General features: G+C 43.7%; 1 protein-coding gene across 1 annotated transcript in view; it reads right to left on the bottom strand.

Annotated features, from left to right (window-relative positions):
* The window catches only part of FER1L6 (fer-1 like family member 6), a 277,132-nt gene that overhangs the window by 52,050 nt on the left and 203,029 nt on the right, over window positions 1-22,053 (bottom strand). Inside the window, exon 35 of the mRNA XM_029591997.1 lies at window positions 8,848-8,990. Coding sequence (XP_029447857.1) covers window positions 8,848-8,990 — 143 coding nt within the window. The remainder of the gene's footprint in view (window positions 1-8,847; window positions 8,991-22,053) is intronic.

The raw sequence follows: 22,053 nt of genomic DNA, 5'->3' as shown, positions 1-22,053 counted from the left end.
TGGTGGTCCAGTGGGGGTCCCGGGAGCGATCTCCCGCTCTTGGGCCGTCGGCTGCCACTAATAAAAATGGCACAGATGGCCTTTGCCCTTACCATGTGACAGGGTATCCGTGCCATTGGCCGGCCCCTGTCACATGGTAGGAGCACTGGGTGGCCCACGCCATTTTTATTAGTGGCAGCCGACGGCCCGAGGTACCTGTAAAATGTTTTTGGGGGGGTCGGGAGGGTGGGGGAAGCTAAGGGATTAGTTTTAAAGGATCGGGGTGGGTTTAGAGGTTATTTTTGTGTGCCGTTTTCCCGGCAATGATCTCCTGCACTCGAATCGTTTTGCCGTACAAAATGGCGCCGGCAAAATGATTCGAGTGCAGGAGGTCGTTCCCGGACCCCCGCTAGACTTTTGGCAAGTCTTGTGGGGGTCAGGAGGCACCCCCAAACTGGCCAAAAGTCCCTGGGGGTCCAGCGGGGGTCCGGGAGCGATCTCCTACGCTCCTGACGTCGGGGGACAAAAAACAAAATGGCACCGGCGCTACCTTTGCCCTGTCATATGACAGGGCAAAGGTAGCGCCGGCGCCATTTCTACAACGCACCGGAGGCCCAAGAGTAAAAGATCACACCGGGACCCCCCCCCCCACTGGACCCCAGGTAATTTAAGGCATTTTGGGGGGGTTCGGGAGGGTGGGGGATTTATTTTAAAGGGTCGGGGTGGGCTTTAGGGTTGTTTTAGTGTGCCGGTTTTCCCGCCCTGCCCCTTCCCCCGATTTACGATTTTTAACGATAAATCGGGGGAATTCCTATTAAATATCGCCTCTAACGATTTTTGACGATTTAAAATATATATTTTAAATCGTGAAAAAACGATTCACATCCCTATTGTATGCTATACTCTGGACTTTCTACTATTTTTGCTGTGGATTTTGTCTTTGTACTGCTAAAACTGGTTCTTTTTCTAAGTAAACATTCTTTCCTTTTGGAGCATAAACCTCTGTGTGGACTGTGCTGTGCCCAGTTTTCAAAGAAATCCCACCATCAGAAATATAGCAACAGATACACTTCAGATACGCAGCAAGAAAAGAGATGGCAAGTGAATTACAGGAAATGGAAAAGCAAACAGTTTCATAGTTTTTGAAAATAAGATGCATGCTAAAACCGTGCAATGGCTGCAAAAATAAAGACAAAGAAACCCTAAAATGAAGAGTATGCCTAATTATTAGCGCGTGTGTCTGCTGCTTATTGGGATTTCATGCATGAGAAAGATGAGACTCCACCAGTATTGGCAGATTCAGACTTTTCTGGCATATGACAAAATCGGGTTCCATCTCTATCACAAGCACAAATTGAAAGACAAGAGAAATGCAGGCTGGATTTGGTTGTATAAAAAGTATCAATCAGGACCTAGATATAGAAATACTTGAGATTACTATGAACAAGTACAAGGATGAAAAAACTCCAAGCTGCAGCATGTAAGATATATAAGATATTCTCTAATTAACCATGCATCCCTTCCCACGAACCCACTTAAAAACAAGGCTTTGTTTTTTTAATTGACTTTCCAGGGGCACAGATTTAAAATAAACAAACTGTTCTTACAGTATATCCTTCAGAGGAATTGCTGGATAGCCCAGTCTTGTGTGGGAGACAGTGGTGACTTATTATTCCACAAGGCACTGACCTCTGTTGTGACATGATATGATGGAATAAACCCGATCTCCATGGAAAATATGAGAACAGAAGATAATCATAGTTTCTCTGCACTCAGGCAGGCTAATTCACACCAGTGGGTTTAATCACCTCTACCAGCAGATGGAGACAGAGCAAAAGCTGACATCAAGGTTATATAGCCCCTCCCTGTTAGCCCACCAGTATTCTCTGTCTCCAGCAGATGGTGGGCATGCATTTCCCTTCTGGGGCTTGCTTGTGGTAAATATTAATGAAAGTAAAGAATAAGATAGAACAAATTTCTAACACCGCATGACCTCCTGAGGTGACACCAGTGGGTCCCTTCCTCAGTTGAGCTTTTTTCAGTCTGGGAGCCTGCCTCAGGCGTGGACTTAAAAAGATAAGAGGTTGGAGCTAGAGGGAGGCTTGGCGGTGATGGCCTGTGCCCTCTCCGCTCCGTTGCAGGGAGGGGAGAGGGCACAGGCCATCACAGGCCTCAGTCAGGAGAGCTGAGTTCAGGTACACACACACACACACACACACAAAAAGGGAACAAGGAAAAAGTTTAGGGAGGTTTTTATTTTACCTTCCTTCCTTACCAGGACTCCTTCCCTCAATGCTGGGTGTTCAGTGTCCCTTTCCCCCCTTTTCCCTCTCACTTTCCTTGGAGTTTAATGTAGAGCAGGTGGCACGGGCCTAGGCTTTGCTCATATGGCTTGTTTTTCTTCAGCCATGTGGAAGGCTGTGGTGCCATGTTTTCTGCAGGTGTTGGCGTGTATGCGAGCTGCACGGCGGTACACTGAAGGGAACACACAGGTACACATGTTCTTGTGTGTATAAGACCATGGCCTATATAGAATGCAAGGAGGAGGGGGATTATGGTTTGAGAACATACTATGCATGTTCTATTTGAGCATATACTGTGTGTCCACTATTTGAGCGCTCATATTTCAGCGCATACTATCTGAGCGTCCATTATAGCAGTGCATACTGAGCCCATATTGTCTGAGCACATATCAAGCACACACTGTCTAAGCTACTCCTATCTGAGCGCCTACTATCTGGGTGCATGATATCTTGGAGTATACTAGCTGAGCACATACTGTTTGGGCATTGAATGTTTGAGCATTTCCTGTCTGGGGACATCCTGTTTGGGTGCTTAATGTTTAAGCACATCCTGTTTAGGTACATGCTGTATGGGTGCATTCTGTCTGGGTGAATCCTGTTTGGACGCTTAAGGGCGGATTTTAAAACCCCGGCGCACGTAAATCCCAGGCCTTACATTAGTGGCTGGGCCTTACAAGCGCAGGGCCAATTTTCAAATGGGCCCAGCCACGCGCATAAACCTCAGGACGCGTGTAAGTGCCGGGGCCTTAAAAAGGGGCGGTTTGGGGGGGGGGGGGCGGGCTGGGGGGCTTTTCTTAGAAGCCTCTCATGAGGAACTTTGTCAAATGCCTTCTGAAAATCCAAATATACTACATCTACTGTTCACCTTTATCCACATGTTTATTAACCCCTTCAAAAAAAGTGAAGCAGATTTGTGAGGCAAGACTTGCCTTGGGTAAAGACATACTGACTTTGTTCCATTAAACCATGTCTTTCTATATGTTCTGTGATTTTGATATTTAGAACACTTTCCACTATTTTTCCTGGCACTGAAGTCAGGCTAACTGGTCTATAGTTTCCTGGATCGCCCCTGGAGCCCTTTTAAATATAGGAGTTACATTAGCCACCCTCCAGTCTTCAGGTACAATGGATGATTTTAATGATAGTTTACAAATTTTTACTAATAGATCTGAAATTTCAATTTTGAGTTCCTTCAGAAGCCTGGGGTTTATACCATCCGGTCCAGGTGATTTACTACTCTTCAATTTGTCAATCAGGCCTATCACATCTTCTAGGTTCACCGTGATTTGGTTCAGTCCATCTGAGTCATTATCCATGAAAACCTTCTCCGGAACGAGTATCTCCCCAACATCCTCTTCAGTAAACACCGAAGCAAAGAAATCATTTAATCTTTCCGTGATGGCCTTATCTTCTCTAAGTGCCCCTTTAACCTCTCGATCATCTAACGGTCCAACTGAATCCCTTGCAGGCTTTCTGCTTTGGATATATTTAAAAGTCATGTATCAACAGGTAATATATATCATTATTCAACTAGTTTTTAACATTTCTATGTTACAGAATACTACTGGCACCTTTTTTGTAAAATACTAACTATACCCTACTATGTGTGCTTTCTTGTAAACCGTTATGATGGTAAATAACTTAATGATGGTATAGAAAAATTTTTAAATAATAAATAAATACATAAAACAGTTTTTGCTATGAGTTTTTGCCTTTACGGCCAACTTCTTTTCAAATCTCTCTTAGCTTGTCTTATCAATGTCTTACATTTAACTTGCCAACGCTTATGCTTTATCATATTTTCTTCTGTTGGATCTTTCTTCCAATTTTGAATGAAGATCTTTTGACTAAAATAGCCTCTTTCACCTCACCTTTTAACCATGCCGGTAATCGTTTTGCCTGCCTTCCACCTTTCTTAATGTGTGGAATACATCTGGACTGTGCTTCTAGGATGGTATTTTTTAACAATGTCCATGCCTCTTGCACACTTTTTACCTTTGTATCTGTTCCTTTTATTTTTTTTTCTATTTTTCTTATTTTATCAAAGTTTGCCTTTTGAAAGTTTAGCACGAGAACTGTGGATTTGCTTACTGTCTCCCTTCTAGTCATTAATTCAAATTTGATCATATTATGATCACTATTGCCAAGCATCCCCACCACCGTTACCTCTCTCACCAAATCCTGTGCTCCACTGAGAATTAGATCTAAAATTGCTCCGTCTATCATCGGTTCCTGAACCAATTGCTCCATAAAACTGTCATTTATTCCATTCAGGAACTTTATCTCTCTAGCATGTCCTGATGTTACATTTACCCAGTCAATTTTGGGGTAATTGAAATCTCCCATTATTACCACACTACCAATTTGGTTAGCTTCCCTAATTTCTCTGAGCATTTCATGTCCATCTCACCATCTTGGCTAGGTAGACGGTAGTTCCCCAACAGACAAGGGATTTCTACACATAAAGATTTGATTGCACATTTAGTCTCATGCAGGATCTTTATCCTGTTATACTCTATGCTATTCCGGACATAAAGCACCACCCTGCTTCTCAGATGCTCCTCTCTGTCATTGCTATATAATTTGTACCCCAGTATAGCACTGTCCCATTGGTTGTCCATCTTCCACCATGTCTCTAAGATGCCAATTAAGTCTATGTCATCATTCACTGCTATGCACTCTAATTGTCCCATCTTACTTCTTACATTTCTGGTATTAGCATACAAACATTTCAAAGTGTGGTTTTTGTTTGTATTTTTATTCTGCTTTTTAAGAGGTTAAGAGGGGTGCCTTTTCAGTTTTTTTTCTCTGACTCCCTCTGCTGGAAGGGAGACACAACCCAGCGGTCTGGACTGATCCTGGTACGTACAGGGAATGGAATGTTTTAGCTCAGGTGAGTTTTTAATTACAGGCACTTGGACTACTTTTCTTATTATTGGAACCTCACTGTCGGGATGCCCTAATTCTAATGCATCAATATCCTTTGAAGATACCTCCCTCCGAACCATGCAATGCTGAGCAACTGTCGGCTTTCCCCTTTATTCTAGTTTAAAAGGTGCTCTATCTCCTTTTTAAAGGTTAGCGCCAGCAGGATGGTACCACTCTGGTTAGGGTGGAGCCCATCCCTTCGGAAAAGATTCTCCTTTCCCCAAAAGGGTCCCCAGTTCCTTACAAAACTGAATCATTCTTCCTTGCACCATCATCTCATCCATGCATTGAGATTCTGGAGCTCTGCTTGCCTGTGCGTGGAACAGGGAACATTCAAAGAATGCTATCCTGGAGGTTCTGGATTTCAGCTTTCTACTTAAGAGCCTAAATTTGGCTTCCAGAACCTCCCTCTCACTTTTTCCTGTATTGTTGGTGCCCACATGTACCACGAGAGCCGGCTCCTCCCTATTACTGTCTAAAATCCTATCTAGGTGACGTGTGAGGTTCGCCACCTTCGCACCAGGTAGGCATGTTACCAGGTAATCCTCACTCCCACCAGCCATCCAGCTGTCTACATTCCTAGTAATCGAATCACCAACTATAGTGGCCAACCTAACCCTTCTCTCCTGGGCAGTAGCCCTGGGAGACACATCCTTGGTGCGAGAGGACAATGCACCACCTGGAAAGCAGGTCCTTGCTACAGGATCCTTTCATGCTGCAGCAGGTTGATGCTCTCCGATTATGAGACCTTCTTCCTCCAAGGCAGTACCAGGGCTATCAGTCTGAAGTTGGGGCTTGGCTACTATGTCCCTGAAGGTCTCATCTGTCTGCCTCAGCTCCACCAGGTCTGCCATTCTAGCCTTCAGAGATCGGACTCGGTCTATGAGAGACAGGAGCTCTTTGCATCGGATTCACACGTACAACTTCACACTGGTGGGTAAAAAATCATACATGTGACACTCAATGCAAAAGACTGGGAGGACACCCCTCTTGCTGCTGGACTCCTGCCTTCACCTCAAATTTGTTCAGTTCCTAGTTAAGTTTTAGGTTGCTATGGGAATAGGAATGTGTCTAATTAGGTTCCTTTAAATGTATTAGTGTAATCACTATATATCTGGTAGTGGCCTACACGGGAATGATCAAACTCTCAATAAGGTGTGGGTAATTCGTAAAGTGAAGTTAAAAGGTTGATTATTTTTTTTTTTTAAAGTGTGAAAGTGGTAGGGATGTGCAGCAGGGATGGATTCGTCCGATTCAGTATTTGTATTCGTCGGGACCCAAATCTGTTGCATCCGTTTTCGGGGGACCCTGATTCGTCCATTAGATATATATGGTATTCATTTCCCATTAAAGTTGAAAAAACCACCATCCCGACCCTTTACATTTAATTAACTACAACCCCCCACCCTCCTGACCCCCCTCCCAAGACTTGTCAAAAGTCCCTGGTGGTCCAGCAGGGGTCTGGCTGCCGGTATTCAAAATGGCGCCGATAGCCTTTGCCCTTAGTATGTCACAGGGGCTACCGGTGCCATTGGTCGGTCCCTGTCACATGGTAGGAGCAATGGACGGCCGGTGCCATCCTGGAGCGATCTCCTGCACTTGGGCCGTCGGCTATCACATGGTAGGAGCACAAGATGGCACCGGCCATCCATTGCTCCTACCATGTGACAGGGGCCGACCAATGGCACCGGTAGCCCCTGTGACATAGTAAGGGCAAAGGCTTTCGGCGCCATTTTGAATACCGGCAGCTGATGGCCTGAGTGCAGGAGATCGCTCCAGGACCCCCATTGGACCACCAGGGACTTTTGGCAAGTCTTGGGGTGATCAGGAGGGTGGGGGTTTTATTCGTTAATGATACGTTGCATTCATGGGGGTTTGCCATACATTTCGGGACCCCACAAATGCAACGAATAGGGACCTATACGTTACGGATTGCACATTTGTTAAAAACTAATGCACATCCCTAGAAAGTAGCACCTACCTATAAATTAAAGGATGAGCTAGGTGTGAGTGGGAGAGGAGTGGGAGGGTTTGGAAATACAAACATTAGGGATGTGAATCGTTTTAGGACGATTAAAATTATCGTCCGATAATTTTAATATCGTCTTAAACCGTTATGGAACACAATACAATAGAGATTCTAACGATTTATCGTTATAAATCGTTAGAATCGTGAGCCGGCACACTAAAACCCCCTAAAACCCACCCCCGACCCTTTAAATTAAATCCCCCACCCTCCCGAACCCCCCCCCAAATGAGTTAAATAACCTGCGGGTCCAGCGGCGGTCCGGAACGGCAGCGGTCCGGAACGGGCTCCTGCTCCTCAATCTTGTTGTCTTCAGCCGGCGCCATTTTCCAAAATGGTGGCGAAAAATGGCGGCGGCCATAGACGAACACGATTGGACGGCAGGAGGTCCTTCCGGACCCCCGCTGGACTTTTGGCAAGTCTCGTGGGGGTCAGGAGGCCCCCCACAAGCTGGCCAAAAGTTCCTGGAGGTCCAGCGGGGGTCAGGGAGCGATTTCCCGCCGCGAATCGTTTTCGTACGGAAAATGGCGCCGGCCATATGCGTATGGCTGGCGCCATTTTCCGTATGGAAAATGGCGCCGGCAGGAGATCGACTGCAGGAGGTCGTTCAGCGAGGGTTCCGGCGCCTCGCTGAACGACCTCCTGCAGTCGATCTCCTGCCGGCGCCATTTTCCGTACGAAAACGATTCGCGGCGGGAAATCGCTCCCTGACCCCCGCTGGACCTCCAGGAACTTTTGGCCAGCTTGTGGGGGGCCTCCTGACCCCCACGAGACTTGCCAAAAGTCCAGCGGGGGTCTGGAAGGACCTCCTGCCGTCCAATCGTGTTCGTCTATGGCCGCCGCCATTTTTCGCCGCCATTTTGGAAAATGGCGCCGGCTGAAGACAACAAGATTGAGGAGCAGGAGCCCGTTCCGGACCGCTGCCGTTCCGGACCGCCGCTGGACCCGCAGGTTATTTAAGTCATTTGGGGGGGGTTCGGGAGGGTGGGGATTTAATTTAAAGGGTCGGGGGTGGGTTTTAGGGGGTTTTAATGTGCCGGTTTTGCGATTTTTCGATTTTTTCGATTTTTCACGATTTTTCACGATATTTTACCCCCCCAAACGGCAACAATACGATTCCCTCCCCCTCCCAGCCGAAATCGATCGTTAAGACGATCGAGGACACGATTCACATCCCTAACAAACATACTGACTTCTGTTTATTATCTGCCTTACTGACTATTTAAAGCACAAACACACTAAATAATATACCCCAATAGTTTACTTCTTCCCAATACTTTAAAAACATTTCCCAAGCAGGACTTACTGATTCCTTTCAGCCACCAGCAAGTGATCCTCTCCTCTCAGTGCTCCCACTGAGAAAACTGCTGGTGAAACTGGTCATGGCCTGGATGCACGTCTGTTATAAAATTTCCTCACTCGCATGTCCCAAAGCCACCTTTCGCTGCTGTGTGCATACAAGCTTAGAATGAGGAGCATACATACACGCGCCAGGGCGCATGTATGTGTGTACATGTTATAAAATTGCCACGTACCTGGCCACGTGCCTACAGTATATACACAGGTATAGGTGCGCCCGTTCTAAAGTTACTGTCCCTGTTTGAATAGTACCTGTTCCATTCCTGGCTTGTCCTTGTGATAGAGGGGTCGGGATTCAATGTACTCTGGAACCAGTTTACACCCAACTCCAGGAATATCCGACCAGGAATGCAAAACTGTTAAGGCCAGGTGTTCGTAGGATTCAACTTTCTCTTCTGCAGGAAACAGTGACAGAAATGGAGAGTTGGTTGGCAGCCTCTGAAGAGCACTGAATAATGTGATTTATGCGTGATTAATTATAATCATTAAAAATCCCCGAATAGCAAAGCCTGATGCATCCTAGGAAATATCAGATTCCTCTACCTTGCAGCATGTTGCAATCTGTTACTGATGTTTCCTACTAGCTAATTTGTTAGCAAAAAGATGACAAGCTTTTAATTGTCTTTTCTACAAAAGAGAACCTGTCAAGGAAGGTGTTGAAAATAATAGAGTTATAAAACGTGTTACATGGCAAATGACAAAACTACAGCAAAAGATTTCTAAGATCCGGCCATCATCCTCAATAGGGCAACTCACAGGACTCAAACCATTAGCAAATCTTCTGTTCTACAAACCCAAAATGAAATAAAATGATTGTTGTTTTTGTTTTTTTTCAAAAGAACTTAAGGCTAGATTTCCATTTCAGCAACAGAATGCAAAAAAGCCAGCAAGTCAGTTTAATTGCACAGTTTTGGGGAAAAAAAACAAAACATTTTTGACCTCCAGGATTCTATTTCCTCAAGTCCAGGAAGGTAAAATGTTTCACCAATGTAATCACGTAAGCAAATGCTTGGCTCAAAACTCCCTGGGGAGTTTTTGACAGATTCTTAAGACGTCTGCTTGTAGAAAAGTTTGCCTTCTTCTAATGTAGCAGAAAATGTAATTCAGGGGTAAACGATGCATGTTTTCAAAAGCACGCAAGGAAACTTGTAACCCAGCCCATGGTATAATCTCTTCAGAAGAGACTAACTAAAGACAGCTACGGAAATACAAGGAAAGCAGGAAGAAGCTAAATTACTGTTTGTTGCTCTGGAAAAAGCTAAGAAGATTTCTGTGTACGTGGAACAGACATTACAAGGATGGCTTGTAAAGGGGAGATGCTTTGTGGACTGGAGCCTTCCTGCTGTAGTTTCAGCTAAGAGCAGAGAAGTCCTGGATGCCCTGCAAGGGGCGCGCCTCATGCAGCCAGCTGAAGGGCTTACTGAGGAAGAGGATGACTCTACCGAGTGCTTCTGCAGACGGGGAAGACGGCATGCCATGCCTAAGGCAGAAAGCAGGGGTATAAACAGGGCTTCTGATCCTAGGTATTTATAAACTGCAAATTAAGGTTCTTATTTTTCAGGCAATTAGGTGTATTTGGAGAGTACTGAATATAGGTGTTGATTGCTGTTTTCACATCATGGCCTCTGGGGCATTTTTAGGTTAATTCAATTGTATTGAAAAAAGAACCATATCAAAGCCTACTATCATTTACAATCAAAACAAGGGGGAGGGGGAAAAGAGAGGCCTGGGCATCAGCAGTGAAGGAGTGGAGCTGTGTGGCTATGAGGGGTGACAGGGTATGTGGATGTATAAAGCTGAAGGGTAGGGGAGTTGGGTATGTGGGGCTAGGGGCTGGTGGGGTTGGTGGGTGCGAATGTGTGTAGCCAAGGGGTTCGTGGGGGGAGATCCCTCCCCTCCTTGCACTCTCCTTCCCACTCTTCACTCCCTCCTCCCCTCCCCTTCCCCTCTTCCTTCCCCACTGCACTCCTTTCTCCCTATTTCACACTCTTTGCTTCTTCCTTCCTTTTTCACCTCCTCTTTCTCTTTTCCCCTCTTTACTCTTTCCTCCCCTTGCCCCTCTTCACTCACTTCATCCTCTTCCCACTGTGTCTCTTCTTGGCTGGCAGGACTTGGACTCCCCTCCAGTCCACCACTATGGCATCTCATCTTTCTTTCTTGGGCTGGTCCTGCCCCCCAAAATACCAACTAGCCCCACATGATGCAGCAGCCACATGATGTCATTGGAGCTCCAGAAGGTTAAGTCTATTTTGGGGAATTTTCGGTTAGAATTGAAAAAAAAAAACAATTTTATTGGGGTTTCTTGGTTTTAAGGAAAAATCAGAATTCCTAGCTATAAATGACTGTGAAATGATGAAACACCCATTTAAAGAGAATGAACTATTTAAAACACTTACACACATGAGAACAGATAAGACAACGAGACCTGAAAGATCTCAAGTGCATCCCTCACAGCTCCTTTCAACCTGTATTTGGAGACAAGAGTTTCTGAGAAACTGAGGGAGAGCTGACGTAGAGGCACTCTATAAATATGAGAACAAGGAGAAGCAGATATCTAGAGACCCATCAAAACCATTCAAAGCTTCCAACTTTATGATGTAATATCATTTAAAATTAATCCGCAATGGAACTGTATCTTGATTTATATATGAAAAATCATAATCATGTAGACTCCATATGATATGCGCTTATGTGAGTGGAGACTATACACCCCACTGTTGAGCTGAAAGGCACCATTAGATGAATGGAGTCTACATGAGTACGATTTTTCATACATAAATCAAGATACAGTTCCACTGTGGATTAATTTTAAATGATATTACATCATAAAGTTGGAAGCTTTGAATGTTTTTGAGTCCAATTGAATTTTTAAGCCCCTAAGGCAGCCGTTTTAAGAGCGGCGAAACTCGGCCTGAGTCGGTTATTTGTTTTAATACGTCTCCACCACAATAAAGAATTGGAAAATACTTTGGCATCTATCTCTTTTGTTGTCCAAACAATAATCATAATTCTATTGTTCTTTGACCCTGTTACTTGGCACCAAGTTATCTTATACCTGTTATATGTAAAAGCATTCTTACATGCTAGTTTATGTTATACTGTAAACCAAAGTGATATGTAATTGTCTACATGAATTTCGGTATATAAAAATGTTAAATAAATAAAATAAATAAATAAATATACATCCAAGCTTTGGAATGATGAATATCCTGTGAAGCAGTTAATTGATGTCTTCATTATTATAGAAGAATCGTGAAGAAGTGGATTGTTCAAGTAATGGGACATTCAAGTGGTGCAATTATGGTGATGACATGGAACTGTTAATTGACCAACATTTTGTTATAAATGATGGTGAAGTACCCCAAGTACCCCAAGGGTCATCCCTCTCTCCTACCCTCTTCAATATCTATCTTCTACCCCTCTGCCAGCTACTATCAAACCTCAATCTATCTCACTTCATCTACATGGATGATGTGCAGATACTCATTCCCATAACAGAATCCATTTCAAAAACCCTTAAGTTCTGGGACAGCTGCCTACACTCCATCAACCTCCTACTTACTAGCCTCAACCTAGTCCTCAACACCTCCAAGACAGAACTCCTTTTCATCTCCCCTAACCCCAATACTCCTCCCCCCACCAGACCTATTATGGCGACAGTTGCCCATGAGAGAGACCTAGGTGTCACACTGGATAACCACTTAACCTAAAGAGATTCGACAACAACATGACCAAAGAATGCTTCCATAAACTTCAAATACTGAAAAAGCTCAGACCTCTCCTACACTTCTGGGACTTCTGGACGGTCCTCCAAGCCACCGTGTTCTCAAAAATTGACTATTGCAACTCCCTCCTCCTGGGCCTCCCTGCAAGCACCACTAAACCCTTACAGATACTCCAGAATGCAGCCGCTAGAATCCTAACAAACTCCAAAACAGGTGACCACATCACACCCATACTTAAGAATTTACATTGGCTCCCCATAAGCTTCAGAATCATTTATAAGTCCTTTACAATCATACACAAAACCATCCACAATCAACACTCACTCACACTAAAACTCCCTCTATGATTCCACACTTCAAATAGACCGATTAGAAAGGCCTATAAACAAACTCTCCACACACACCCCCCCCCCCCCCCATCAAATTCACCATGCACTCCCTCACTAACAAACGGGCCTGCTCCATAGCGGGACCAGCCCACTGGAACGACATGCCCCCCGACCTCCGCCAGGAAAGCTGCCCACTGACCTTCAAGAAAAAACTTAAGACCTGGCTGTTCACTCGAGCCTTTCCCTAACCCCACAAACGGCTGTAGAGACCCAATCGCTTCATATCCAATTTGATTCCCCAGAAAGGTCAATGGTTACCCTACCATGTTATGTCATATTACTCAAAGTGGACTAGCTGTTCCTATGTAGTCTTATATTTTCGCTTGCAGAGATAACCTCATATTAATTAATGGCGGGCTCTCTTTGCTCGGCCCTAATAACATTAGGGATGGGCTAATTGGTCTTTATCTTCCATCATTTATTATGTTACTGTGTTTTCAATATATTTATTACCGTACTTGCACAGGGACTCGAGGACAAAATGTGCTTGTTTATATGTAACCAATCAGTAGGGAAGAAGTTTCTGGAGGGTTCCAGCTCTCCAGGTCAATTAAGGAGGGTTCTCAGTGGGTTCCTGCTCTCAAAAAGGTCATCTAAAGGACAGAGAGTTGTGCTACTGCAAAGCTCTTGCAAGCTGCAAGCCTCTTCTTAATTAGGAAGATGACCCTGAGGAAAAGAGGCTTACATATAAAAGATACAAAAATCTGTAACAGATTAGAAATCATGAAAGGGGACTTGAAAAATTGAAAGAATGATCAAGTGTTTGGAAAATATACCTCATATTTTTATGAGTCAAGTGGGTAAGATCATTCGAAAGGCTGGCTTTTCACATTAGATCTCCACAGATGATGGCAGATTTTGGTTCCTCTAAGAACAGATCAGAAAGATTGTTAACAGAAGCTAGATGATTGTTTGGACTATGAAAATGTGTTTTAATATGAACAAGTTGGTTTTAAATACTGGAAAAACAGAGATTCTGTATTTAGGGAATGGAGAGGTGGAAATTTCTTTGGTGATATCTCTTGGAGTTCAGTTGGATTTAACATTGAGCATGGAAAAGGATGTTATGCAGTTGGTTAGAAATAGCTATGTTAGGATTAAAATGCTGAGGAAAATTAGAGCTTTTTGGATTTTTTGGTACTAAGATCTGTGGCTTATGCTTTGGTCCTCTTGCATATTGATTATTGTAATGCTTTGTTTTGGAGACTTCCAATGAAATTAATGCAGAAAATACAATTGATTCAGAATACGGTGGCCCCTATTGTTGCAAGCAGACACCTGCAAATCAATTGTGATTGGATCTTCATTGGCTCCCGGTGAATGTCAGATGTAAATTTAAGAACCTTTCTTTGGCATTTAAAACATTAAGTGGAACAGGCCCAAAACATCTGAAAAATCATTTGAGATGGCATACGACTAGTAGAAACTTAAGGTCATCTAAAAGGCAACTGTCACAGATTCATTCAATTAAGGCTTTTTGGCACTCAGGTCTACAAGCTAGATCCTTCTCTGATGTAATTCCAATTGTGGAATAGTCTTCCATTAAGTTTGAGAGAAGAGGGTGATTTGCTAAGGTTTTTGGAAGGCTTTAAAAACTTGCATGATGACTGGTGATTCATTATAATAACATGGCTGCACATATTTGATAAGGAATGACTATAGAAATCATATTATTGATATGTTTGTTTATTTAAACTGTGTATTAAGTTATATTGAATTTATGTTGTAGCAAGATTGTATTAGTTAGGTGATTAATAAGTGATTTTAAATAAATGTATTTATTTATTTATCGAGTTTTATATACTGTCGTTCAGTTTCGCCATCACAACGGTTTACAAATTTCGAAGGGTAAGATGTTAAGAGATTAGGATGGGGATTAACATCGTATTCATATTGGTTAACACATTTTCGATGGATAAAGAGTTAGAAGGATAGTAGATGCATTGACGTACATAGAGCGTTCATTTATACATACAGCGTTCATTCATACATGCAGTGTTCATTTAAAGCATTAAATGGATACATTACATAAAGAGTATAAAATTATGCATTGGGGGCACAATAATTCAATTATCAATTAAGAGGAGACGAGCTGGCAAATGTTGAACAAGAAAGATAACTAGGCATACTCATTTCAGAGTACATAAAAGTTGCCAGTCAGTGTAATAAAGCAGTAGAGATAGCTAAAAGTATGCCTGGATGCATAAAGAGGGGTATCACCAGCAGAGAAAGGAGGTAATAATAGCCTGGTGGAGATGAGGTGGGGGAGACCCCTCCTCAAGCACTGTCTTCAGTTCTGGAGATCATATTTTTAAAAGGGCACTAAGAGAATGAAAGCAGGTTAAGAGAATGCCGGCCCAAGTTGATGCAGGGCCTGAAATACAAAACATGCATAGTAAAGATGAGATGCAAAATGTATTTGCTGGAGGAAAGAATAGAAAGAGGGATATGATAAAATCATTCAAACATTTAGCATAAAGCACAAGGAAGTGCAACTTTCCATTAAAAAAAAATCAAGGGAAAACAGATCTCGATATGAAATTGGAGGGAGAAAATGATGTCATACTTCTTTTTTGAGAGGGTGGTAAATACCTGGAGTAACCTATAAGCGGAGGTGGTAGAAACAAAAACTGTAACAGAAGTCAAGCATGCATGTCACGAATACAGAAAACAGTGGTATAAAGAGAGATGAGGAAAGCCTGGGTAGAAAAAATGGGGTCTTGATGTTAGTTTGTACAAGGAAATTTAAGTCCTCAACAACCAAAAATGTGAGAGAACCCAAAAGGAGAGAGTACAAAACTGAATTGGATATAAAGCAATATCCTGCAGGTACTCAAGCTTGTACAGCTGACAACTGAGAGAGATCCTTGACAGTGAGAGGTGAAAAAGGCAAGAAAAGTACAGGCTATCAAGCTAGTATGACCGACAGTTGGGAATTATCCTTAGTGAGAGCAGAATAAGTAAGGGCAAAGCAGACTGAGTGGGTTAATTGGTCCTTATGTGCAGACATCTTCTATTATTATTTTTATTGGAATTTATTTCCTGCTTTTTTGAATGGGGAAAGTCATTCAAGGCAGGGTACAACAGCTTTAAAACAGTTTGTGCAAACAATGGGTATTGCGGCATAACAAAGGTCTAATAATTAAGATGGTCTATAAATTAAGTTGTAACAGCCTAAAAAGGTCTAAATCTATATTAGATAGACAAAATAGGGGCTAAATTTAGTAAATTATTTATTTATTTAAAAACATTTAGGGGCAGATTTTCAAAGGGTTACGCACGTAACATATGCGTGTAACCCCCGAAAAGCTGCCCCAAGCTGCCCCTGCGCGCGCCGAGCCTATCTTGCATAGGCTCGGCGGCACGCTGAAGCCTCGGGATGCGTGTATGTCCTAGGGCTTTGAAAAGGGACGGTCCAGGGGCATGGCCGTGGGCGTGACGGCGGTCCGGAGGCGGGGCCGAGAGCTCCGACACAGCGGCCTGTGCCGGGGCATGGTGTGCCGGCAGCTGCCGGCTCGGGCAGGCGTAACTTTTGGAACAAAGGTAAAGGGGGGGGGGTTTAGGTAGGGCTGGGGGGCAGGTTAGGTAGGGGAAGGGAGGGGAAGGTGGGGGGAGGCAGAAGGAAAGTTCTCTCCGAGGCCGCTCCGATTTCGAAGTGGCCTCGGAGGGAATGGAGGAAGGCTGTGCAGCTCGGCGCGCGCAAGTTGCACAATTGTGCACCACCTTGTGTGCGCTGACCCTGGATTTTATAACATGCGCACGGCTGCGCGCGCATGTTATAAAATTGGGCATAGATTTGTTTGCGCCGGGTTGCGCAAACAAATCTACGACCACACGCTGGTTTTAAGATCTGCCCCTTATTACCTGCTCTTCCTATGTTCAGAGCAGGGTACAATATGAACATACACGGTAAAATGAAATTAGAGAACAAGACAATGCATCATTCTTAATAAAAGGGGAGCAACATAATTCTTCAGGAAGGGCGAAAAACAAATATGCACCTAGGGAAGACATTTTTTGAGATGGGGTCAGAAATGAAGGCAGTATTCTGCTATGTAGAAGCATTCGAGAAGGGACATATTGGGGGTATTCCATTATCATTTCGGTTTGAGAACATTTTCTTAAAGAGGAAAATTTTTAGGGCTTTTTTAAAGAAAGTTCTTTCTTGCAGACATCTTACTTCCTTAGGTAGGCTGTTCCATAGGAGTGGTCCTGCAGAGAAAAATGCTCTTTCTCTGGTTTCCTCAAGGTGGGTGAGCTTTAGAGGAAAGGTATCTAGTAGCATTAGGTTAGACGATCTAAGTGGTCGGGAGGGGGCGTGAATTTTTATTGTTGAGGAGAACCATGGGGAGTGTAGATTGTGAATTGAGGAGTGTAAGATCGTGGCAAGCTTGTATTGAACTCAGTAAGAGATAGGGAGCCAGTGTAGAGCTTTGAGTACAGGAGAGATGTGATCACGCATGGGCATGTTGGTAAGGATCCTACTGCCAAGTTTTGTATGTGGTGGGTTGCATAGGCCTGTCAGGCGGGAGTTACAGTAGTCAATCCCGGAGAATAGTAGAGATTGAAGGACTGACCTGAAGTCAGAGTGTTCATGAAGGTGCTTAAGGTGACAGAGCAGGCATAGTTTGTAGAAGGAGGGGTTGATAATAGTCCTTATATGGTTGTTCATGGAGAGAGAGGGGTTAGTTGTGACTCCCAGATTTCATACACTTTGAGAGGTCGAGATGGAATGGGACTCAAAAGAGAAATGGTTGAGAGTGTCAGCAACAGGATGGCGTGATAAAATAACGATTTCCATTTTAGATATGTTGAGAGCTAATTTGTTGATGTGAAGCCTTTATTGGATGGTTGTTAGATAGTGAGTGAGGAAAGATTCTGTAAGGGTCCATATTTCCTTGAGAGGATAGAAGAATTGAATGTCGTCAGCATATATTCGCTGCATTTGACATGGTCAATCACTCCATCCTACTCTCAAAACTGTGTTCCTTTGGTATAACCAGCTCTGTGCTGGCCTGGTTCTCTTCATACCTTAATAACAGGACCCAACAAGCCCAGATTGATTCTTTTACCTCCTCCATTGCCTCTGAACTCTGGAGTGCCCCAAGGTTCTGCCCTATCTGCTGCACTATTTAACCTCTACCTAACTCCTTCATGCCACACCCTTAATGATCTTGGAGTGCACTATAAAATTCACAGTTTTGAGAGTAGGATGGAGTGATTGACTCTGTCAAATGCAGCGAATATATCGAGAAGACAAAGAAGGAATAATGATCAAAGTCCCCTCTCACTGTATTAAGACTGGAGAGTAGCAATAATTCAGTGTTGTGGCATTTTCTGAATGCGAACTGATATTGGTTAAGGATATTATTAGCATCAATAAAGTTACAGAGTTGGTGGAGAACTGCTGTTTCTAATCATTTGTTCATGATGAATAAGGTGGAGATCGGGCTGATCCCATCATTGGAGATAATGGTGGGATCAGCCGAAGGTTTTTTGATTAAGGGTCAGACTGAAGCTTGTTTGAGAAGATCAGGGACAATGCAAGTTGTAATGAAGAGTTAATTAATTTAGTAATAAATGGAGCAATATCCAGTTTGATCAATTTAAGAAGTGAGGTAAGGCACAGGTTAAGGGGATTAGATGATGGTTTCAGGTTATTGATAATCTTAGTGGTGTCAAATGCTGTAATATCATCAAAGCATTCCCAGGTTGGGCCATCGATGTTCAGTTCATCATTGGATTCTTCAGTGTAGGAATTATTAAAGGTGCTGATGACAGATGTTGTCTTATTGGTAAAGTGAAAAGCGAATGTCTCCGCATTGTTCATCTCTGGGAGGGTGGAAGAGAGAGAGTTGAGGGGGTAGAGCATGGGTTAATTACATTCTTTATTGAAGTATATAATTCTCTGGAGTTGTTTCGTGCAGCTGACAGGTTCCTGTAGATATAAGATTTCTTAGCAGAGTTGATGGCCTCTTGATATGATGCCAGTTTATCATTATATATCTCATATTTCCTCAGTTTGCGTTTTTGGGTTTGGAGCATGGTATTATACTACTGGCAGAGATTTTCTTTTGGTTGAGAATGGTTTCAAGGGGGCCAGTTTGTCGAGGGTTGATGTAAGGGAGGAATTCCAGAATTCTAAGAGTTCTTTGGGTGAGTTACAGGAATTATCTAGAAGGTCAGGTTGGATGCAAGTGTCATAGGGTCTAGATGGCCTCGTTTCATGGCTGAGGTGTTATTTCTGTGAGAGATTCGTTTGAGGGATTTGGATTTGAGGGAGAAGTAGATGAGGAAATGGTCACTCCAGGGAATGTCAGTTATGGTTACATTCGCTTCATTTATTTTGTACACTGTATTTCCTGTTGAATGTAAAGCTTATTGCTGTGTTATTGTTTATTGTAAACCGAGGTGATGTTTTTAACGTGCCGCGGTATATAAAAAAAATCACTAAATAAATAAATAAATAAATAAACCCGAGGGGTTGACAAATACCATGTTGAGGCAATTGCCTTTTTTGTGAGTAGGGGAGGAGAAAATTTGTTTCCAGCCACAAGAGAGGAGGGTATCAAACATGATATTAGTGGGGGATGCAATAGATGAGGTAAAACAGCAAACGAGGCACTCACTGTCAGGGAGGATTTGAAGTTTGCCCGCCAATGTTATCAACCACTAGAGATTACTGATTTGCAGCCATTTTTTTATATTTCTTTGTCTAAAACGTAGACCTAGTCGTTAATGAATATCTTAAAAACCAAACCCTGGAATTTATTGCTTTTGAAATTCACTATGTAGAAATCAATAGCCTTCCTTGCAGTCTTCCAAATGTCATGAGTAACAGAATGCAATCTCTTTTGTAACAAATAACAAATCCTATACATGTCTGATCCTAGCGTGGCTTCTAGAAAAATGTATTTCAGGCATTTTAGAAATATTGTAAAATAAGGGAACATCTCTCTCTCGCTCTTTTTATATATATATATATATATATATATAATGCATTTAGGAGGAAGTGGTGTCTACCTATCTGCAGCAGAGGATCAGAAGGCTCATCTGTATACTTTTCCCGGCAGCCCCGGAAGAGGATTCCAGAGGACAATGCGAGCCATCTAGGTGACAGCTTTCACAGCCCCCACACGGTTTCCAGTGGCAAAGAACTGGAAGGTTCATTTACATACTTTTCCCAGCAGCACCAGCAGAGCACTCCAGAGGACATTGCAAGCTATTTAGGTTTCATTTTTCAAAGCCTCTGCACTCTTTGTAATAGCAGAGAACCTAAAGACTTGTTTGCATAATTTTCGCAGCACCTCCACTGTGAGCTGTCATCTGGGCTTCAGTTTCCACACTGTTCTAGCACCAGAGAACGGGAAGGGTCATTTGCATACATTTCCCAGCAGCTCCCGCAGAAGACAATGTGAGTCATCTAAGTTTGAGCTTCCACAGCCTCTACATACTTCCTAACAACTGAGGACCAAAAGGCTCATCTGTATACTTCTCCCATTAGGCCTGGAAGAGGACTCTAGGCTTTAGCTCCCACAGCACAGCTTTCACAGCCCTTCTTCTTTCCAGGAGCAGAGGACTGGAAGTCCTGTGCTTTCCTATAAATTTCCTGCAATAGATTTATTTGTTACAATCACAGGGAATTAGTTTAAAACAAGGGTCAATACAGCGTGTAACCAGGTAGCAAGTACGTTAATTGTAGTCTCTGGAGGATCACTGACAGGCAAATATAAAATAAACCAATAGATTAGAAGTACTTTAGATTGGTTTGAACATCCCTACTTCCTTTGAAATTTAAATTCACTAACGACTGAACAAAATTAAGAGCTTCTAGTCCTCAGGGAATGAGTCTAATATCTGGTGGCTAGAGTGGCTGGAGCTCAGACTTGTAGGGGGCAAGCCGTACTGTGTCTGGGGAAAGGGGCTCAGCCCGGGAAGGACAGGCTGTGCTGAGGCTGCTGCGGGGGGGGGGGGGGGGGGGGGGCAGGCTATGCTGGGATAGGGCTGCAGGGCTGAGGCAGGCTGTGCTGAGGCTGGAGGGCAATAAATAGGACTTTTGGGGAATTTCCATAGATGGCTGTGCTGGAGCTGGGGGTGGGGCTGGGAGGGATATATCCTAGCCTGGAGCTGGGGTGGGGAGACAGACAGGCTGTGCTGCTCCTGAGGCTGAGGGCTTGGGGTAGGGCAGGCTGTTTTGGAGCTGGGGATGAGGGCAATTCATGGGGGCCTCTGGAAAATGTCCACAGCTGTCAGCTAGTCTACAGTATTTTTGTTATAGCTGATTTGCAACATGGCTCAAGGTGTGTGTGTGTGATTCATTCAAATGTTCATTGGTTGTTTGTAAAGCTGACAAATATATTTTTGCTGACCTAGGCAGATAATATTTGGTATTGTCCCTCTCTCCTCCGTTCCTTCGCATGCCCTCTTTCATAGCCCCCCCCCCCCCACCCTCAACCAGCAAGCCTTCTCTCCCTCCCAATTTTTCTCATCCCCTCCCTGGTTGTGCCTTCACTAACCTCCTCCTCCCCTCCCCCACCCCCTATCTTATTTGTGTTCTGATGGCAGAGCTGGGCAGGGCATCGCCTAAAACCTGGCTTCCATAAGCCTGGAGAGGCTTTATCTGTGGAACCACCTTCTTCTGTTTGAAAAGGAAATGTGTGTCTGGAGAGGAGAAGGAGATGTTGTTGCAGGAGCTGTGAACATGGGTCAGCTCATAGAGTCCATGCTTACTGGGGCTACGATTTTCCCCTGATATCAGACATGTCCACCCAGTGCAACCTGGCAGATATGAGCTGTGTGAGCAGAGGTGGCAGGGCAGTGAGGGTAGGGGAAGAGGATAAGGTGAGAAGAGAAAAGGTAGATGGGGGAAACGAGGATAGAGGATAGTGGGAAGGGAAGAGGAGTGTGGAAGGACCATGGAGTTGAAGCACAGGGACACAAGTAGGGTTGTCAACTGGCTCCAGATTTTCAGGACAGGTTGATCCAGTCTCGGTTTTACTGCCCTGAATGCAAGTACTGATAGTCTTGCTTTACTTAGGGAGTGCAATAGGTAAATCAGAATACGTCCCAGCATGCACTGGGATAAATCCAGGAGTGGATCAACCTGTCCTGAAAATATGGAGCCAGTTGGCAACGCTAGACACAATGAATTTTGCCTTCTTTAGGGGTCTGCTGCCTGAAGCGGTGGCTTTTCCAATTGCTCAGGCTCTGGTTGTTTGGATAGTTGTTTTTGTGGTGTACAGTTATATTTAGAGTAATTTGGTTGTTTGGAACACAGAACATTAATTCCCTGGAAAAGCTCTATTTCAAAGCATCAATTAGAAAAAGTAAAATTCCTGGGCTGG

This window comes from Rhinatrema bivittatum, chromosome 2 (assembly GCF_901001135.1).
Source record: "Rhinatrema bivittatum chromosome 2, aRhiBiv1.1, whole genome shotgun sequence".
Lineage (NCBI taxonomy): Eukaryota > Metazoa > Chordata > Amphibia > Gymnophiona > Rhinatrematidae > Rhinatrema > Rhinatrema bivittatum.
Note: the sequence above shows the minus strand (reverse complement) of the source record. Positions and strands in the feature narration are given on the sequence as shown.